This window comes from Clupea harengus, chromosome 5, assembly GCF_900700415.2.
Source record: "Clupea harengus chromosome 5, Ch_v2.0.2, whole genome shotgun sequence".
NCBI classification, from domain to species: domain Eukaryota; kingdom Metazoa; phylum Chordata; class Actinopteri; order Clupeiformes; family Clupeidae; genus Clupea; species Clupea harengus.
This window is the reverse complement of record NC_045156.1, coordinates 30,246,847-30,266,070: the sequence shown is the minus strand read 5'-3', so window position 1 is coordinate 30,266,070 and position 19,224 is coordinate 30,246,847. Positions and strand designations below refer to the sequence as shown.

Here is a 19,224-nt window from a genome sequence, read left to right as displayed (position 1 = left end):
CCTAAAGACTCTGATCAATATTAAAAGTAAAATATAAATGGAACAATGCTTTTGTTGCATTTTGTTTATACAAATTTCAAGGGGTGCCAATAATTGTGGTACATGTGATTTTGTTAAAAATAATTATTTCATGATGTGGGACTTTTTTTCTCAGAATAAATGTACTTTAATTAAGGCTTGGGTGTTACTATTTCAAAAAAAATCAGTGTGTCATTAAGTCGGGCATAAGCACCATTTCCCCAGAAATCCTTCTTCATTTACACACAAGGGATGCTGTATGGAACATCCATTTGTTGTGCCTCACCAACTTGACATAAATAGTAGATTGATCTTGTAGGTAAAGGATTAATATAATGTATTAATTTAATATAATTTATGTTTCCCATCAGAAATTGTGAAGTATGCCTGGTTGAAGAAGTGCACCAGCAGTGGCAATTTGTATCCAGAAGACTGTATGCTTTCATGTAGAGCTATTGAGAGCAAGAAGGGTCCACTGCAAGGTATGCTTCAATGTGGGCTATCAAAGCTCACAGTTGCAGCCCAAGACCTTCGGGACCAATATATGCTTTGTTAATACAATTGCCTTAACTCATGTCCCGGCATGTGCATTTAGAACATTAGACATCGTTAGATAACAGCACTGCATGCATTCTGCAACACCACAGTAAGTATCGTCTATTTAGGCCATCACAATTTTCTAGTTTATTATCTATTTCTGAGAATTAGTCTCTTTATTAAAAGGCAGTAATGTAACAGCCCAGGACCATTCAATGCAAGCCTTTGATATTGTATGCCTACAACCACTGGCCTAGCGTACAACGACTGGCCTAGCCTACAACCACTGGCCTAGCCAAACATTTGACTTTTCGACGAGACTGATTCCCTTCATTGGATGTGGGACCTAGGCTACTGAAGACAGAACCTTGTGTTAGAATAAAGTGGTTGTCTATTCAATATATAGACACAAGCTGCTTCATGTAACAGTATGGCATCACTACCTCAGATCAAGCTGCTTCATGTAACGGTATGGCATCACTTCCTCAGATCAAGCTGCTTCATGTAACGGTATGGCATCACTTCCTCAGATCAAGCTCCTTCATGTAACAGTATGGCATCACTTCCTCAGATCAAGCTGCTTCATGTAACACAGTCGTTCTCAAAATGTGGTCCGGTCCGTAAGTGTCCCGTAGTGGTCCGCGACGGCCACAAGTAAACTATTGCGACATTTTCTAACATACAACTCAGAACGAAGAGAACACAGTCAGTAGAAGCCTAATCTATTAAAGAGTAGCGTAATCTATTAAGAAGCTCATGGATCGGTGGCTTAAGACAGGTACAATGAAAAGAAAATTAAATGAGAATGCCTCTGACACAGACAAGGAGAAGGGTCACTCCCGCCGCGGAGCTGCAATCAAACAGCATTTTTTTTCTCCCGCTGCGGAGACAGCAAGATGATAACTTTATTCTGTGTTGTGTGACGTTGGATAATGACAACTCATAATTATGAAAAGTTGACTACTAGGATGGCTATATAAATGCCAGTCGGCTAGCCTACGGTTGGTAGTGAATTACTGCGGTCGCGTGGTCGGTATGGGCATCGTTTTGTTTATTGGTGTTTAGTGATAGCCTACATTGGCGTGTCTGAGTGTGTGATGGGAGTATGAGGCTGTGAGCTAACTATAGTTTGTAACTTAACCAAGTCACGCATGGAGCAGGGTTCCACATGCTTTGCCTAGCGCATTGTCATATCTATAACTAGCCTACTGATAAAGAAGGAGTGCCCACCCGCGAAAATCACGTGCCGCTAACAATTGTCTGGTGCCAGGTATGAGTAGTTGTTCCGGGGATATACTATTTAGTTACTGTAGATGGTCCGCGAGTTTTTTGTATTGGCTAAGTGGTCCTTGGCCTGAAAAAGTTTGAGAAACTCTGATCTAAAAGGACAACGCAAAGTGTGCATCTGCTCACAGCGCTGCCCAGGACTCCTGTATCAGGTCTATCTATATAGGTTCAGATTAGTTTTCTTAGTCTTGTTGGTTTATTCACGTTTTTAATGTATACCTTGCAGCATCACGGCTTACAGTCCTAGTTTGTGTAGCAGGGTGACATTAACGTGTATGGCATCTTACATTTTCGAGTTGCTCGTCATATTACGTGATATTTTGTCGCATGTCGGACTCGGATGGTTTGTCCGAATTAGACTGGTGATTGGTGGCTTTCATAGCCAGAGAATAAACTGTAGATGGCACGTTATTAACTGGAACGGCATGCTATGTTGTCCTACCAGATGCTATGCCAGTACATATTACCATTAAGTTCATGGAAGTAGGGATAGGCTGCGTTTGTAGTTTTCTACACTAGTTACAAGCGTTCTAATTTGTAAAGCACTAAAGTGACGTAACAATCAGCGAGATTCTACATTGAATGCAAGGTGCTTGACGTGGCAGCAGATTAGTCTTCTCTGTAGAAGTAAACATACTGAAGTCGACGTGGACGTTTGATTCAGAGACCTGACCAAGATGACCAATTACTTGGCTTTCCCAGCCATAGTGGACACTCCTGGCCAGTATGGTCAAATGAGAAAAATGTGGGATGGTCACCATTTTAAATATCATATGGACAGAATGGGAAAAGGTAAGAGGACACCAATTCAACTATTGAACACACAATCCCCTTTACAATGTAGTCATTATTAATTATATGCATTGTTGTGCAGTTAAACCAATGGTGGACAACAAAGCTCCCAGAACGTTTATACACTGTCACATGAAAATGAAGAAAATTCAGGTAAGGAATGTGTTTTGTTACCATTAGGTCATGAGCTAATTGTATATGAAAGGCAGCCTAAACTCCCCTGTCATTGGTCTTAGTAATATACCATGTTGAACATGTAATATGGAGACAACTTTTTAACTAATCTTGTGCTGTTGTTCAGATGGAGCAAGAGCGTCTGATGGAGGTGGAGAGAGACAACAGACTGCTGGTGTCCAGAATTGCCCGCACCATGGCCAAAGGAGGCCTGGACAACTGGAACGAGTCCTATGAGGTCTATTCAAAGAACTGGTCTGTCCCCCGCATCTTCATCAAACACATATTAAATATAATGTAAATATTACAGACAGGCACACTTTGACGTCAGCCGCTCCTCTGGAACAATGTTTCCGTGGCTGAGCTTTGCTCTTAAAGGTTCAAACAAACATGCAGATAGAAGACAATTCAGGCATCAATACGCCGCATGCACCTACTAGTGGATTATGGCGCTCTAATTTGCATTAAGAAAAAGGTTTATGGCACAAACATTTTCACAGTTTTTTTTCTCTCTCTCACTCTCCATTTCTTGATCAAGTATGTTTTCAAGTCTTAATGTTTTCAAGACAAAAAAAAAAAATCTCTACTCACGAAACCATTCATGTTCTTGGTGTCTTCCAATTAACCCCATAATTATTGAAAAGCTTTTTGTACTGTGAGTATTAATAAGAACCATACCAACCATGGCTTTCTAATATCTGGACACGTGAGTGCATTCCTGTTGGCTGGAGCTGGTTGAAACTGCTGTCCTGAAGTGCATCTGGTGAACTGTATCCATCATTTCCAGTAGTGTGAGTGAAGATGTGAGGAACCGAGAGCTGGTGAAGATTTCCCTGGAGAACCAGGCTATCCTCAACAAGATCAACATGACCATACCTGTGTACAACCACAAGCAATGGCTGAACGACTTCAAAGTAAGGGGGGGGGGGGGGGGGGGGGGGAGAGAGGGATGGAGAGAGGGAATGGTGAGGAAAGAGGAAAATGCGAATGAGAGAATGAGAACAAAACAAGAAGAATGAGAATGTGTGTGTGTGTGTGTGTGTGTGTGTGTGTAAGAGAATGAGTGAGTGAGGGAGTGACAGAGAGAGCAAGAGAGAGAGAGAAAGAGAGAGTGTGAAAGTGAGTGTCAGAAAGATCTGGGTGTGTAAAGTGGCTGAAAGCCTAATAGAGAGAGGTGGGGGTGAGAATAAGGAAGAGGATGTATTCTATATATTCTTACATACTATGTAATGTATATGTATAAAGGATGTATCAACGATGCTCTGGTGATAGCCTTATGGATGTGATTTACTCAACAGTGCAGCTTTTAAATACTATGTGCACTGGGAACAATAGCATCTCATTACTTTGGGTAAAGTCAAACGGCATTACATTCACAGAAAATCACATCTGTTTTTGTAGGATATTAAATCTTTTTGAGCAGGCCATTGTATAGATATTTATATCAGTATTGCACAAATAAAGAGACATGTCATGTTTTACTGAGACAAGAGTGTGTATTGTTTCCTACAGGTGACAAGAGAATATACGAAACGTCTGAGAAAGTATCCACAAACAGACACAACCAAGGTGATGCGTCATAATAAGATAAAAACACATCGTCAGGTGGATACTTAGTATAAATAACAAGAACCTTGCATTTATCAATGTTTCGATGTTTCAGTATTACGGTTGTCATGAATGAATCACCACGCTTCTGGTCAAAGAAACCAAGCCTTCAAAAATGTCTTTTTGTCTTCTTCACAGGTGCCCGCTTTGAACCTGATTAATTGACCAACCTCCACTCCAACACTGCAGTTTATCTATCAGCATTTTTATTGTATAGTTTTGTATGGTGTAATTCAAAAGCAAATAATGCCAAATCAATAAAATGCAACAGTGTTTACTATGACAACCTCTGTGTTTGTATGTGTGTATTCATGTGTGTGTGTGTGCGTGTGTCCCAATGAACAAATGCATGATAAATAATGCGGGGGATCCAATCCATAAATTCATGAAACCTCCGACACACACACACACTCCATCACTTCAGCACTAAGCCCACCCTGCACAGGAGAGGAGAGAGATTCATTCAGATGGAATAACATTAGCCTGCTTCTCCAGGTGTGTTAATAACTCACAGAGGAGGTGGCCAGATATGACACGACTCCTTTCTGCACATGCCTGACCAAGGAATGGACTTGTGGAGTAAACAAAACAAAATGCTTTGCAATCTTTGGAAACCACATGATTAAGAGTCAAATAAAGTTATGGGTTTGAACAGGTAGGTGGTAACACCTCCAGCAGTGCCCAACCTATAGCATGCTAATCCATGCCATTATTTACTATTGAGATAATGCTTAGTAGGGTACTGAGCTTTGTGGGTCTGAAGAAAAACACCCACAAACACATACATACACACACACACTCTCTCTCTCTTTCTTTCTCTCTCTCTCTCTCTCTCTCTCTCTCTCTTTCTCTCCCAAACAAACACACACACACACACTCTTTCTCTCTCTTTCTCTCCCAAACAAACACACACACACACACACTCTCTCTCTCTCTCTCTCTCTCGCTCTTTTTCCCTCCCAAACAAACACACACACACACACACCCCTCACTGTCCCCCCGCACACCTTGTCTGCAGCCAGGGTAGGGCACCTCCAGTTGTAGAGGTAGTAATGCTTATGTCCATCTGCAGGACTGAACTTCAGCTTCTCCAGGACACTCCTGTTCTCCATCACGTTCAGGGCAGTGAACACATCAAAGCCCCTCTGTAGAAGAGAAAAAGGTGTGTGTGTGTGTGAGCAACAGCAAGAGCAAGCGAAGACATGGTTGAGAGATACGACAGGCCAAAACCAAATAATCTGACAGAAAAATTAAGCACATGAGAAGTTGTTTGATTTGCAAGCAGTCATATCAGCTTCAATCTGCATTGCATCTGCAACAGTACCCTTGATAGTTCAAATACAAGCCATAGCTTGCCACTTGTGTGTGTGCGTGTGTGTGTGTGTGTGCATGTATGTATGTGTGTGTGTGTGTGTGTGTGTGACTATGTGTGTGCATGCATGTATGTCAGTCGTTCTCAAAGTGTGGTCCGCGGACCACTGGTGGTCCGCAAGTGTCCCGTAGTGGTCCGCGACGGCCACAAGTAAATTATTGCGACATTTTCTAACATACAACTCAGAACGAAGAGAACACAGTCAGTAGAAGCCTAATCTATTAAAGAGTAGCCTAATCTATTAAGAAGGTCATGGATCGGTGGCTTAAGACAGGTACAATGAAAAGAAAATTAAATGAGAATGCCTCTGACACAGACAAGGAGAAGGGTCACTCCCGCCGCGGAGCTGCAATCAAACAGCATTTTTTTTCCCCGCTGCGGAGACAGCAAGATGATGATCACGTGCCGCTAACAATTGTCTCGTGCCAGGTCTGAGTAGTTGTTCTGGGGATATACTATTTAGTTACTGTAGATGGTCCGCGAGTTTTGTTTTATTGGCTAAGTGGTCCTTGGCCTGAAAAAGTTTGAGAAACACTGGCCTAGCACATTGTCATATCTATAACTAGCCTACCGATAAAAAAGGAGTGCCCACCCGCGAAAATCACGTGCCGCTAACAATTGTCTGGTTCCAGGTCTGAGTAGTTGTTCCGGGGATATACTATTTAGTTACTGTAGATGGTCCGCAAGTTTTTTTTTATTGGCTAAGTGGTCCTTGGCCTGATCTCTGCTGATCTCTAACTAAGGGTGTGGGTAGACTACCACGATCCCTTGAGATGGGACAGGGGTTATTCTGCCCTGTATGTCCTTCATCTCACTAGCTCATATACCTTGGGTTTGGCTTTAAAGTCCTACCAAACCTGGTGACAACTTGACCCGAGGACTTAGGGGTACTGGGGGGTTCAGTGGGAATGCTCTGGGTGTCGCCAAAGTCCGGTTCCGCTGGCCCCTCTAGGTCTTGTTGCTGAGGTCTTCAGAGGTAAGACCGGCTCTCGACCCATCAACAGCCTGGCAGGGCTCTCTCTTGTTGGTTCTGTTGGAGTTGAATGGTAACTTAAAAGTGCCAAGTGGGGTCATCATGTTTCAAGATCCATTTTGCCGTCTTTACAGCACGTTCGGCCATGCCGTTGGATTGTGGAAAATGAAGTCACGTGTTGGAAATCATACTCTGCTGCAAAGCATCTGAACTGTTCAGCTGTGAATTTTTGTCCGTTATCGGTCATTAACTCTTCTGGTGTTCCGTAACGTACGAAGGTGCTTTTCAGCTTTTGTATGACTGTTTCTGAGTTTGTCTTTGGCAGTTCCAAGATCTCGAGCCATCTTGAAAAGTAGTCAATTACAATTAAGTACTGACGACCCTTATGCTCACACAAGTCAGCAGCCAGCTTCTGCCAAGGTAGGTCTGGCAGTGGTGTCGTGAGCAGCGGTTTTTAGTTCTGGCTTGGTCTGTGGATACAGCAGTGTTTACATGACAACACAAGCTGTTTCATGTCACTGGCTATGCCTGACCACCACACAGCACCTCTGTAATGTCCCCTGCACTGGGTAAGGCCTAGATGGCCCTGTATCTTCTGGAGCAGGGGTCCCCAACCTTTTTTGCACCACGGACCGGTTTAATGTAGGCATTATTTTCACGGACCGGCAGATAAATACAGCAAAAATAAAATAACGCGACCGGCATAAAAACGAATGTTAAGTGCATGAAAAATACAACTCACCATTGTACTGACTTGTACTTATATACTCCTATAAAGAAGTGGTTCTCAAAGTGGGGGGCGCGGACACTCTCCCGGGGGGGCGCGATGTCACAGACGGAGAAAAAAAAACGTCGAACACCTATGACTGTTGTGTTTAGTGAAAGCTCCCTCCGTGGCGAAATGCAAAGGGCTGGACTGACACAAACAAATCAAATACACAGTTTCATTTCTGATCCACCAATAAAACGGAGAGTTATCATTTGAACGCGAGTTGCACCTATGCTTCCGTGTATAAAATGAACTGCAGGGACAATTCTGGCATTCATGAAAGTTTTCTCATCTGGGATTTCGTTTTTAACTTGGACCAGAATTTAAGAACGCTAAATAGCAGTGGTGAATCAGCCAAATTGTTTATAAGGGCTTAATTTGTGAGAAACCGTTGGTGATTGCGTTCACGTCAATTCTACAGACATCCTCCGATTTAAATAATTATAAAAATAAAAAATGAGAATATTTTAATCATTAACAATTACATTTCACATTTAAATTTATGCTTCTAAGAGGCATCGTAATGTTCTAAAAAAGCACTACACGAACACTGCAAATATAAGTGAATAAATAAATAAGCATTATGGACACATTCTGCAACAGTAGCCTACCTCCACCTCTGCACTGGTGAAGTTAGGTCTGTGTTTAATCCACCGGTGCTTGCTTTCTGCTTTGACATGATTTTGATCAGTCTGAAGTTGATTTCGCGTTGCTGTGGAGTCTGTGGATTGCGCACACATCTCTTCAGTTGCATTCCTCTAAGGACGTTTGTTTCTTACTCATTTTCGCTAATTTGCAGGCTTGTTTTTTGAGTAACATATCACGTGACCGAGAAAAGGGTCTTGACGTGTCAACAGGCACAGGCGAATGTTACATCGGGGAAAATACGGTTGTTTTTCAAAATAAAACACCTTTCAGACTCTAATAATTAATACAACGGAAATTATATAAATTATTTATTCTTTCTTTGCGGCCCGGTAGGAAATGCCTCACGGACCGGTACCGGGCCGCGGCCCGGTGGTTGGGGACCACTGTTCTGGAGCACTTCGTCTCTCATACTTTCAGGGATCAAAATCTGTTTACCACGGCGCAGCAGTCCATTGGCTTCACTAAGTGAGCCACGCTCTTTGAAATAGGCACTTGCCTGTAACGCTATGCTCTTTAGATGTTCCGGCCACCCCTTGTGGATGTACCTGAGGACACACTGGAGTTCACCGTCTGTCCTGGTCTCATCTTTTATCTGTTTGATGACCGGCTTTCTCACCCTAAGGTCATCCTCAACTGAGTCGACGTATGCTCGCACCTCTGCTTCCAGGTCACCTGGTGGAGTGTCTGCCACAGGTTGCCTGGACAGGGCATCTGCTACTACTAGTTCTTTTCCAGGAACATATTCGGAAACTGGATTAAACCTCGTTAACCTGATGAGCAGGCGCTGACAACGTAAAGGTGTGGTGTCAAGGTCTTTTGAATTGATTAGGGTTACTAAAGGCTTGTGTTCTGTAAGCAACTTGTATTTCTCGAGGCCGCACAGGTACTAATAGAAACGTTCTGATGCCCACACTCCTGCGAGGCACTCCTTTTCGATCTGAGCGTACCTCTTTTCAGCGTCAGTCAGGGTGCGTGAACAGAAGGCCACTGGCTTCAGTCTTCCATCATGGCTCTGCATGAGGACTCCACCGAGCCCATAGCTGCTGGCGTCAGCACTGACGACCGTTGGCTTTGCTGGGTCAAAGAACTCTAAGACCGGAGCTGACGAGATTAACTGCTTCACTTCTGTGAATGATTGTTTTTGTTTTGCGGTCCCCAGCACCAGTCACGCTGAGACTTGAGCAGCTCGTTGAGCGGTTGGAGCACGGTGGAGAAGTTCGACAAATATCGTCCGATGTAGTTCACCATCCCCAGCAGCCGTCTCAACTCACTGATGCTTTGGGGCAGATCCATTGCCATAATGGCCTTGGCCCTCCCTGGGCTTGGGGCAATGCCGTCTTTGGTCACCACCTGCCCTAAGAAGTCCAATTCTGGCTTGTTGAACCGACATTTCTCCTTATTTAACCTTAGACCTGAGGCCTGTATGGTCTCCATGACCCGCTTGAGTCTCTGGTCGTGAATTTCTTGTGTTTCACCAAACACCAAAATGTCGTCCATGTAGACAACTGTCCCGTCGTGCCCCTGCAGTAGCTCAGACATCTTTGAAAGATTTCGGGCGCTGACGTGATGCCAAAGGGTAACCTTTTGAAGCAGTATCTGCCCAGCGGTGTGATAGAATAGAATAGAATAGAATAGAATATATTTATTTGTCATTGCACAAGTACAACGAAATTGAGGTAGCAGCTCTCAGACACAAAAACAATAAAAATATAGATTGAACATATATGTATACATATTTACACTATAAAAACACAAGACATATAACACAACAGAGAGACAAATACAGGTCAGTTTTGTGCATTGTTAAGTGCTATGATGGCTCTGGGATAGAAGCTGTTTCTCAGCCTGTCTGTTTTTGCTATGATGGTCCTAAAGCGTCTCCCTGAGGGCAACAGTTCAAATAGGTGGTAACCAGGGTGTGTTGAGTCTCTGAGGATACTGTGGGCTTTTCTGAGGCAGCGTGTTTTATAAATGTCCTCAAGAGGTGGAAGAGAGCAGCCAATTACTTTTTGCGCTGTGTTAATGACCCTCTGGAGTACCTTTCTTTCTGCTGCCGTGCAGCTGGCAAACCACAGCGAGATGCCATAGCTTAGCACTGACTCCACAGAGCAGCGGTAAAAGGACACTAACAGTTTCTTTTTTAATTTGTTCTTCCTGAGTAACCTCAGGAAATACAGCCTCTGTTGTGCCTTTTTCAGCAGTGCAATGGTGTTTCTGGTCCAGGAAAGGTCCTGCTCGATGTGAGTGCCCAGGAAGCTGAAGTCTGATACCCTCTCCACTCTCTCCCCATTGATGGCAATAGGCTGCATGTCCGATTTTTTCCTCCTATAGTCGACTATCAGCTCTTTTGTCTTGGAGGTGTTGAGGACAAGATTGTTCAAGGTGCACCATGTCGACAGCCTTTGCACCTCCTCCCTGTATGCAGTCTCATCTCCTCCTGAGATGAGCCCCACCACGGTTGTATCATCTGCAAACTTAATGATGGCATTGCTCGGGTGGGTGGGAGTGCAGTCATGGGTATAGATGGTGTAGAGTAGGGGGCTCAACACGCAGCCCTGCGGTGAGCCGATGCTGATGCTGAGAGCTGAGGAGAGATGGGATCCTACTCTAACCCTCTGGGAGCGGTCTGTCAGGAAATTTCTGATCCAGTAGCAGATTTGCTGTGAGAGCCCTAAGTCCATTAGTTTGGTGACCAGTCTGCTTGGTATGATCGTGTTGAAAGCAGAGCTGAAGTCTATGAAGAGCAGCCTGGCGTAATTCCCTCTCTGTTCCACGTGTGTAAGTGTGGTGTGGAGAGCCGTGGCAATAGCATCTTCTGTAGCCCTGTTTGCTCTGTATGCAAACTGGTGGGAGTCAAAAGTGGGTGGCAGGCTTGTTGTGATGTGACTCCGGACCAGTTTCTCAAAACACTTCATGATGATAGGTGTCAGTGCCACTGGTCGGTAGTCGTTAGGGGTGCTGGCAGTGGTCTTTTTTGGTAGAGGAATGATTGTGGAGGACTTCAGGCAGTATAAATTATTTAGTATTTATCTTCAGGCAGATAAAGGTGGTCAGACGTGCACTGTCTTCTTTTAGAGATATTTGCCAAAATCCACTCTCGGCATCCAGGCTGGAGAACACTGTACTCTTGGCTAACTTGGGAAGTATATCGTCCAACGTAGGTAAGATGAACTTTTCTCGTTTCACATTCTACTTAAGTCTTTTTAAGTCCACACAGATTCTTATTTTTCCATTCTTTTTAATCACCGGCACCGGCATTGGCGCGCATGAATGGAACTCATGAATGGAACTTGGCACGTTCATAGATAACGTTGCGCTCCGGAATAAAATGTTCATCGAACTTGGTAATTACGTTGTATTTGTCGCTATCACCTACTGCTGTGAACGTGAACGACTTGAATATGTGCTTAGAGTAATCGATTATATCAAGGCATTTACCTGTACTACTTCGTCATCCTCCGCGAGCAGCGATGCAACTCGGTATCTGGCAAACCTTTGCTTCCAGTCCGGCCACGCTTCGGGCTTGTGAAAGTCGAACTGCTCGAGCGGGGAAAAATTGGCCCAAAGCCATGGCGATGCATACTTCAGTACGAACAAAATCACGTCTTCACATACTTTTCTTCTGAAACCATGTCATGTGGTGTTCGTCGCCGAGATGAATAACAGGACTCATAAGTCACTGTGTCCAACAATGAATGACTCTTTATTCAAAACATGCGGGAGCAACTCTTTAGTGTAATCAGCAAGGTGAAAGCGCGTACATGCGCATCGGGGTTATATAGTGAACGTAACAATATCATCACATGACAATCACTACCTCAGATCAAGCTGTTCCATGTAATAGTATGGCATCACTACCTCAGATCAAGCTGCTGTTGTGGAAAATATGTGAATGAAACACTCAATAATCTGTGTGTGTGTTATTAACCAGCAGTATAATCACCAGTATGGGTAGAACATTAACAATCAGTATAATCACAAGGATATTCATGATAATAAGCTTTTAAAACTACTGTATTAGTACAACATAAGTTACACTACCGATAGGACTTGTGTGTGTGTGTTTAAACATAGAATGCAGAGGTCCTAAGCACAGTGGGTGGGGAGCCCACCCAAAGCCTGTGGGGATCCTCTATGTGCCGGCCTGTAGGCCCGAAGTTAGGTCATTAAGCATTTAAAGTGCACAAGTTATTAGTGGAAAATATCAAGCACTGTTTGGTGGTGAAAAACTGAAGATTGTGTGATTTATTTGTGCACTGCAAAATTTAAATCTTAAGATGAAATATTTGAACAAAGGCAAAATATGCTTGTTTTTGTCTGAGAGGATATTTCTTCTTACCAGGCATTTTTTGTGTTAGAACATTTCACATGCTGGTGCGGAGCGAGTGTGTGTGTCTGTGAAAATGTTGAATTTAACTCACATGTAGTCAAAGTACTCCCCGGGCGCCTAAAGGCTGCCCACTGCTCCTGGGGTCCTGGAGGAAGAACAGTCCGGGATGGGAAAAATGCAGAGGAAAAATTCACTGCGACCTTGGCCTGCGTGTGTGTGTGTGTGTCCTGTGGTGCCACCTAAAATGCACTTGTGTTGCTGTGTGTCGTTTGTGCCACAATAAACTGACTGAAGTCAGCCTTGTTTGTTTTTTTTTTGTTAGAGGGTGTTTTGTGCGCAGTGGAGGAGTAGTTTGAGCATTTGTGGCACTGTTTGATGGTAAAAAAACGATTGTGTGATTTATTTGTGCACTGCAAAAGTTGAAGTTTTAGTGGGATGAAGTATCTTGTATGATTGTTTTGTCCGAGGGAATATTTCTTCTTGGCAGGCATTTTTTGCGTTTCAGTTAATTGTCAGGATTCGGAAGGTAGAGAGCCAATGGCAGACCAGATGCAGTAGAGTTCAGGTTTTATTTACAAACTGTTAAACACAAAAATCCAAAAAGGGAAAAATCTCAGAAGATCCCAACGTTGGAATCAGAACAGGGAAAGCACAGAAAAAGGCAGACGTAACAAGGGCGCAGACGTAACAAGGGCGCAGACGTAACAAGGGCGCAGACGTAACAAGGGCGCAGACGTAACAAGGGCGCAGACGTAACAAGGGCGCAGACGTAACAAGGGCGCAGACGTAACAAGGGCGCAGACGTAACAAGGGCGCAGACGTAACAAGGGCGCAGACTTACAGGCCTTCGACTGACATTAAACTGACGAACCTACACGGAACAAAGGACAGACTGAACTTAAATAACAAAGGGGGAAGTAGACAACAAGACACAGGTGAACTAAACAAGGGGAATTAACAAGACACAGGAGGAACCAATCAGGGAAACAAACAGGGTGAAGATTGGGAACAGGTGAGGGTCAAAACCAGGAAGTGGCAGAGGGCAGGTGGGGGCGGAGTCTCAGGACAAAGACAGGAAAAACATGGCCGGACAAGACAAACACAACAAGCACATGACAACATAAACAAACAGGAAAAAGCACATGTCAAGAATCAGGAAACACAAAAGGGAAACAGAGCAGGATCCTGACAGTTAATAGGGTATTATAACTGGTTGCTGAGACTTTATGACTGGTTCTAAGCAAGCTAATGCTTGAAGGCTGTTTGATCATCACTGATAAGTACAAAACTGCTTTGTCAGAGAATTAACCCATAAATCACTAAGGTGACACTAGATACAAAACCGTTATTATACTCAACGTTCTAAACAGAAGCTGACTTTTGGTTGGATCGATCGCTGTTGTATGTTTTTATGAGAGATTGAAAAAAAAAACATAAGCAATAGCAGCTTGAAGTATACTTGAAGTTTCGTATACTTGAAGTTTCGACACTGAAGCCGGAACAAGTTTAAGCAGCCTTTGCGTTTGTGGACAGAATGCATTTTGTAACCTGCCAACTCAAGGATTGTAAAGGGTCCATAGTCCTTTCGTGCATATCAAACTTTCATTATTATGGACACAATATCTTTTGTACTAAAGCAAAACACTGACACGCATTTGAAACACTCGACTACCCCCTTAGTTTGTTCACCTTGCAATGAATTGTGGAATATGGGAGAAAGACAGGCTCTGTTGTAGCAAAGATGTTCTAAAAGGGGAGATTCCAATTTTTGGGTGAAAATGCGTAACGGTCATGGGGTCTTTGATGGGAGCCGGGAGGAATGGAATCCTGTGGGAGAAGATGCTCAGTACCTTGAACAAACTCTTACTTTGTGAAAACAGTTGGTTCCATAACAATTAGACTACCTCTGTAATGACATTTTCTGCGTCAGTTGACAATGATCTCTTACTTTTATCTGAGCATGAATTGTCTTTGTGCTCATAACGAGGCTACTTCTCTTGTACAGGTTGGAACACCATAACTGGACTGAGAAAATGTGTTTTATTTTCCACATCACCATCACAGTCATTTAAGTGACACTTTTTCAAAGACAGCTTGTCTGGTTTGAGAAAGTGCTTCACTGTTTGTTGCAGTAAAGTTGTAGCAAAAATGTAATTTAAACAATCAACTGGACAAAAAGTATCAGTGAAATTTCACTTGCTTTGTAAACAACCAAGAATATACTTCCTTAAGTAAAGCAGCCAGCCCGGCCTGGGTCATTTCTCAATCCCAGTCCCCATCACTGTCCTGCTCATTGTCTGTTTGCTCTCCACCATCCTGTCAATTCAAAAGCTAGAAAGCCCCAAAAATAAACACCATAGCAAATGTTAAGCCATTCATATTTTTGGTAGCATTTGGTTGCTCCTGTGGAGCAGTGTGGAACCCTGGACTGGTTCCTTCAACAGGCATGCAACATCCCAGTAGTCTTTCTTGTGTTACTAATGGTCCTGTTGCAAATGCAAGGGAAGCAAAACAAACTGCGTGCTGTACTGGTACACAAAACATCAGACAGCCCAGCAGTCGGGCTCAGGAGTTCATGTCACATGGCTGCGTCTTGTTTCTGTGCCCGTAGAGATCATATTCACGATACAGAATGTATTCCTTCAGACGATCTGGCAGAGGCAGGAAGCTCATGAAGACAGGGGCTCGGAGACGCAGCCGGCCAAGGCACTTCCTGATCGTCAGCCGGCACAGGTGCTGCAGGGGCCGCACATTTTCTGGAACATTCACTGAGAGATTAAACATCCCTCTGGATTCTAATGCTGCTGCTATCTGATACCAATTAGCCAGCTAGGGCATGACCACATCCTTCAGTTTTTATAATCAATGATCAGTTTATGTTGAGTTTGAATGTGCAAGCCTTAGAATTTTATATCCAGAAGGTTTAAGACCTCTTTATTCCATGGTCATTTCAACAACCAAATTAAAAAAACATACATTTGTCTGCAGTGCTCCTCGTCACGCACCTTGAATCTGACAGATTTCTGCCCATTCTTTGTGTTCCAGCAGAACAGCCTTGAGTTTGGAGCAGAAGGTGACATGGTCAACGTAATCCATCATGATCCACACTAGACGTCCAGACAGATGCTTTAGCGAGTTCAGTGTGATCACTTCACAAAACTGTGAGGCAAGAGAGAAGAATTTAGAGATGCTCCGATCAGAGCTATATAATATGACACTTAAACTGTCTGATAAGATAAACAACATCCATCTCCTCCTCCCCCTCTGACAGTTACCAGGGTGTCCTTGATGACCGTGTTGCTCCAGCCCTCATAGTCGGGAGGCGTGTGTGATCCTTGGCCATAGGGGCACTCAAAGCATCGCGCCACATCGTAGCCATAATTTAACAGCATTCTCAGGACAACCTTGTCCTCCAGGGCGTGCTGCAGTGCCGAGGGGAAATGGGAGGGATTTACTAGTGAGATGTAGTTGACATTAGCACCATAGCGGAGCAGCGTGTGGATCAAGTCGTAGTTACCCATCCGTAGGGCTATATGCAGGCACTTGACGGGGTCTTGGTTGGGCATAGCACCAGCCTCTAACAGGATCTTCACAGAGCGGAGGTCCTCATTGGCCACTGCAAAATATAGGGCAGACTTGCGGCGGTCATCATAATTGCGGCGCACCCAGGGATAGAGCATGAAGTTGGGGTCGTGGCCAGCAGACAACAGCATCTCCAAGCACTGGGTGTGAGCACCCGCAGCTGCAGAGTGCAGAGGGCTCATGCCGCTTTCATCCACGGCCTCAAACGTGGTCACAGGGAGAAGGAGAGCAAGTGCCCTGTAGGGGGAAAAGACATGTGGTTCTTGGAGCTTCTTGTCAGCATTCAGTTCTAATTGTGATTTATGTCAATCATGTAATCTGCAATATGAAATGAATAGTTCTGGTCCAGCTGACCTGACTGTGATAGTTTACAGACCTTGCGTTAACACAGGGTTTCACAGGATCATTTACACCTCACATTAACACAGGATAATTTACACCTTGCATTAACACAGGGTTTCACAGGGTCATGTACACAGGGTTTCACAGGGTCATTTACACCTTGCGTTAACACAGGGTTTCACAGGATCATTTACACCTTGCGTTAACACAGGGTTTCACAGGATCATGTACACCTTGCATTAACACGGGGTTTCACAGATCATTAACACAGGGTTTCACAGGGTCATTTACACCTTGCGTTAACACAGGGTTTCACAGGATCATTTACACCTTGCATTAACACAGGGTTTCACAGGATCTTTTACACCTTGCGTTAACACAGGGTTTCACAGGATCTTTTACACCTTGCGTTAACACAGGGTTTCACAGGATCATTAACACAGGGTTTCACAGGGTCATTTACAGACCTTGCATTAACACAGGGTTTCCTCTACTGAAGTAAGATTAGCAGTAGACTGAGTAATAGTGCACGTGGTCTGGTACTGTATGTGATATCCAACGTGGCTTACACTGCAGGAAATATGCAGTATATATTTGAACAATACTGAGTGAAAATGAAAACCTTTGAGTCGTTATCAGTGGCCCATCCACTGAACTCTCCTCTGTTTTTTTAGATCAATTCTAATTCAGGTATTTGTAGACCCTTATATCTAATCTTGACAAACACTAGTAGAGTGATTCATGGCCATGAGCACAGAAGCATATACAACTCACTCCAAATGGCCCCGATGTGCCACCCTGTGGATGGGCAGGTGCCCGGTGTTTTTGGGCACGTTAGGATCAGCCCCGTACTCCAGCAGCAGGGAGATGACCCCTGGGTTTCCAGACGCTGCTGCTTCAAATAAGATGGTGGCACTGTCTTGTGCCTGGGCCTCGGCATCAGCCCCTGGCAAACACAATCATCCACTATAAAAAAGGACCATGTCAGATTTCTGAATAGTATTAATATATAGATATATATAGACATAGACATGTATATAGATGTAATATATAGTATTTTTGTAAGTACGTTTGAACTTGAGTTCTGTGTAAGTTTATCTCAGTGCAGTGAGCTTACCCTTGCAGAGCAGTGTTTGGACAATGTGTTCGTGTCCGATCTGAGCAGCGAGGGCCAGTGGAGTAAGGCCATAGGCACTGCGGGGGTCGGGCCAGGCCCCAGCTCTCAGCAGCTGCTCCACAAAGTGTTGTTGCCCCAGGCGGGCAGCCTCATGCAGTGCAGTCCTGCGGTGCGCCCCCTCCAGGTTGACGTTGGCACCCATACAGAGTAAGAGCTTCATCATGTCATGATGGTTGTTTCGTATGGCTGAGGGAACACATTATGTGACCACTCAAAAGGTTGAAATAGATGCTTTTTTAGGTTTTTTATGTGATTATAGCTTTTAGCTTATAGTGTAAAATCCAGTGAGCTGAAACATCAACATATGAAGAATATATCACGTTATAAACTGGTTGATAATACAATATGTGCTTACAGCAGTGTTTAGCCTCAGTATTGAGTTCTTGCTTGGGCATACTTCACATGTCATTATTTCTATTCACTTTAGAATATTATTGTTATGGAAAGTGTCTTAGGAAGGCATTCCTCATGAGAGCAGATCATTTTTCATAGTTGTGTGTGAGTTATTTGAAGCATTATCACACTTGAATCATTTTATATCTGTATATGCAAAAAAAAAAAAAAAAACGTTTTATAGTATGTAACTCCAATTAATGTCTGATCAAGACCTGAGGTAAGACAATGAAAACACAGTTGTCTTTAGGGGAAAACATAGAGAAATGAAAGCTGGTTATTACGAAAACACCCATATTTGTAAAGTTACTTGTGCGTGCCCAATAATAAACATGGCAAAGGCTTGGGCACCTTACAACTCACATCGTGCTAGTTTGAATTACCTGTGACAAGTAGAGTATCCTCCTCATTATCCAGAACATCTGGACAGCTGCCCTTCTCCAGGAGGAAGGAGGCATTCTCAACCAGACCCTTCTCCACTGACAGGAAGAGGGGGGTCTTACCCTTGTATGTGCGCTTGTGTATCGCATCACTATGGGACGCTTTAAGAAACACATTTCAGCCATATTAGCTTCATAAACAGATCGCTGAGCGAGTGATATCACACTGGTGTCAACTGCCTGTAGACCTGCTACAGAGACCAATCGGCCAGTGTTGTTTATACCATGTTTGACACAAACCTGCAAATGTGATTTCTAAGAGTGTGTAGTTATTCTGACTGGCTGCCTCATGCAAGGCCACCCAACCTCTGCTGTCCTCCTCCAAGATCTTCTTGTGGGTTGTCAGCTCGCGGAGGGCCACCTCATCACCTGTTGGGGTAGGAGAGACACAGAGCTTTGAGCAGGAGCTGAGGAACATCAACTCCATCTCCACAGTCAAGTGGATTCTGTTCTGTCAAGTGTTATTCTTACTTGTTCTAATGGCAGTGAAGACTCTATCCAGTTCAGAGGACGGTTGAACAATCCTGTGAAAAGCAACGTGCTGTTGAAGAGGGTTCAAGAGGGTTCAATGACAATGTACTATATGTCAGTGTTGGCAGGCGTTATGCGTCATCACAAGGGTTGAAGGATTGTTGTTAAGACAAGCTGAAATCAAGTGACACCATCCTTCTTGAATACAAAAAGCTATTGTTTCCTAACAGCTTCCCTTTTGGAAAGAAACCAATTCAGCTATCAGAACAAGCCCAAAAGTAACTGTCAAGCATTATAAATGACTTCATGTG

General features: G+C 43.8%; 2 protein-coding genes and 1 long non-coding RNA gene across 3 annotated transcripts; 1 reads left to right on the top strand and 2 right to left on the bottom strand.

Annotated features, from left to right (window-relative positions):
* Positions 1 to 1,862: 1,862 nt before the first annotated feature.
* On the top strand, positions 1,863 to 4,743 carry LOC105890544 (sperm axonemal maintenance protein CFAP97D1-like). Its single transcript, XM_031567130.1, has 6 exons — positions 1,863 to 2,634; positions 2,717 to 2,787; positions 2,936 to 3,063; positions 3,596 to 3,722; positions 4,321 to 4,377; positions 4,555 to 4,743. Exons 1-6 carry the CDS (start codon positions 2,520 to 2,522, stop codon positions 4,579 to 4,581), a joined length of 525 nt encoding a protein of 174 aa, XP_031422990.1. The 5' UTR covers positions 1,863 to 2,519; the 3' UTR covers positions 4,582 to 4,743.
* Position 4,744: 1 nt separating this feature from the next.
* LOC116220460 lies at positions 4,745 to 12,702 on the bottom strand. The gene is made up of 3 exons (XR_004163669.1): positions 12,600 to 12,702; positions 5,424 to 5,561; positions 4,745 to 4,853 (listed from the first exon to the last, which is right to left on the bottom strand). It is a non-coding gene; the product is annotated as an uncharacterized LOC116220460 (long non-coding RNA).
* Positions 12,703 to 14,008: 1,306 nt separating this feature from the next.
* On the bottom strand, positions 14,009 to 18,989 carry LOC105908555 (dynein axonemal heavy chain 12; the record flags this gene model as incomplete). The annotated part of the gene is made up of 8 exons (XM_031567129.1): positions 14,009 to 15,264; positions 15,514 to 15,667; positions 15,784 to 16,327; positions 17,207 to 17,378; positions 17,550 to 17,795; positions 18,386 to 18,544; positions 18,683 to 18,811; positions 18,914 to 18,989. Coding segments are annotated over 8 exons (1,671 nt in total), but the record flags the coding sequence as incomplete, so codon positions are not given.
* Between the last annotated feature and the right edge of the window lie 235 nt (positions 18,990 to 19,224).

Excerpts from the sequence above, each read along its gene's own strand:
- LOC105890544 (XM_031567130.1), top strand. The coding sequence starts at position 2,520 with ATGACCAATTACTTGGCTTTCCCAGCCATAGTGGACACTCCTGGCCAG. Across the intron at positions 3,723-4,320 it reads AATGGCTGAACGACTTCAAA|GTGACAAGAGAATATACGAA; the intron begins GTAAGGGGGGGG and ends TGTTTCCTACAG. Across the intron at positions 4,378-4,554 it reads CACAAACAGACACAACCAAG|GTGCCCGCTTTGAACCTGAT; the intron begins GTGATGCGTCAT and ends TCTTCTTCACAG.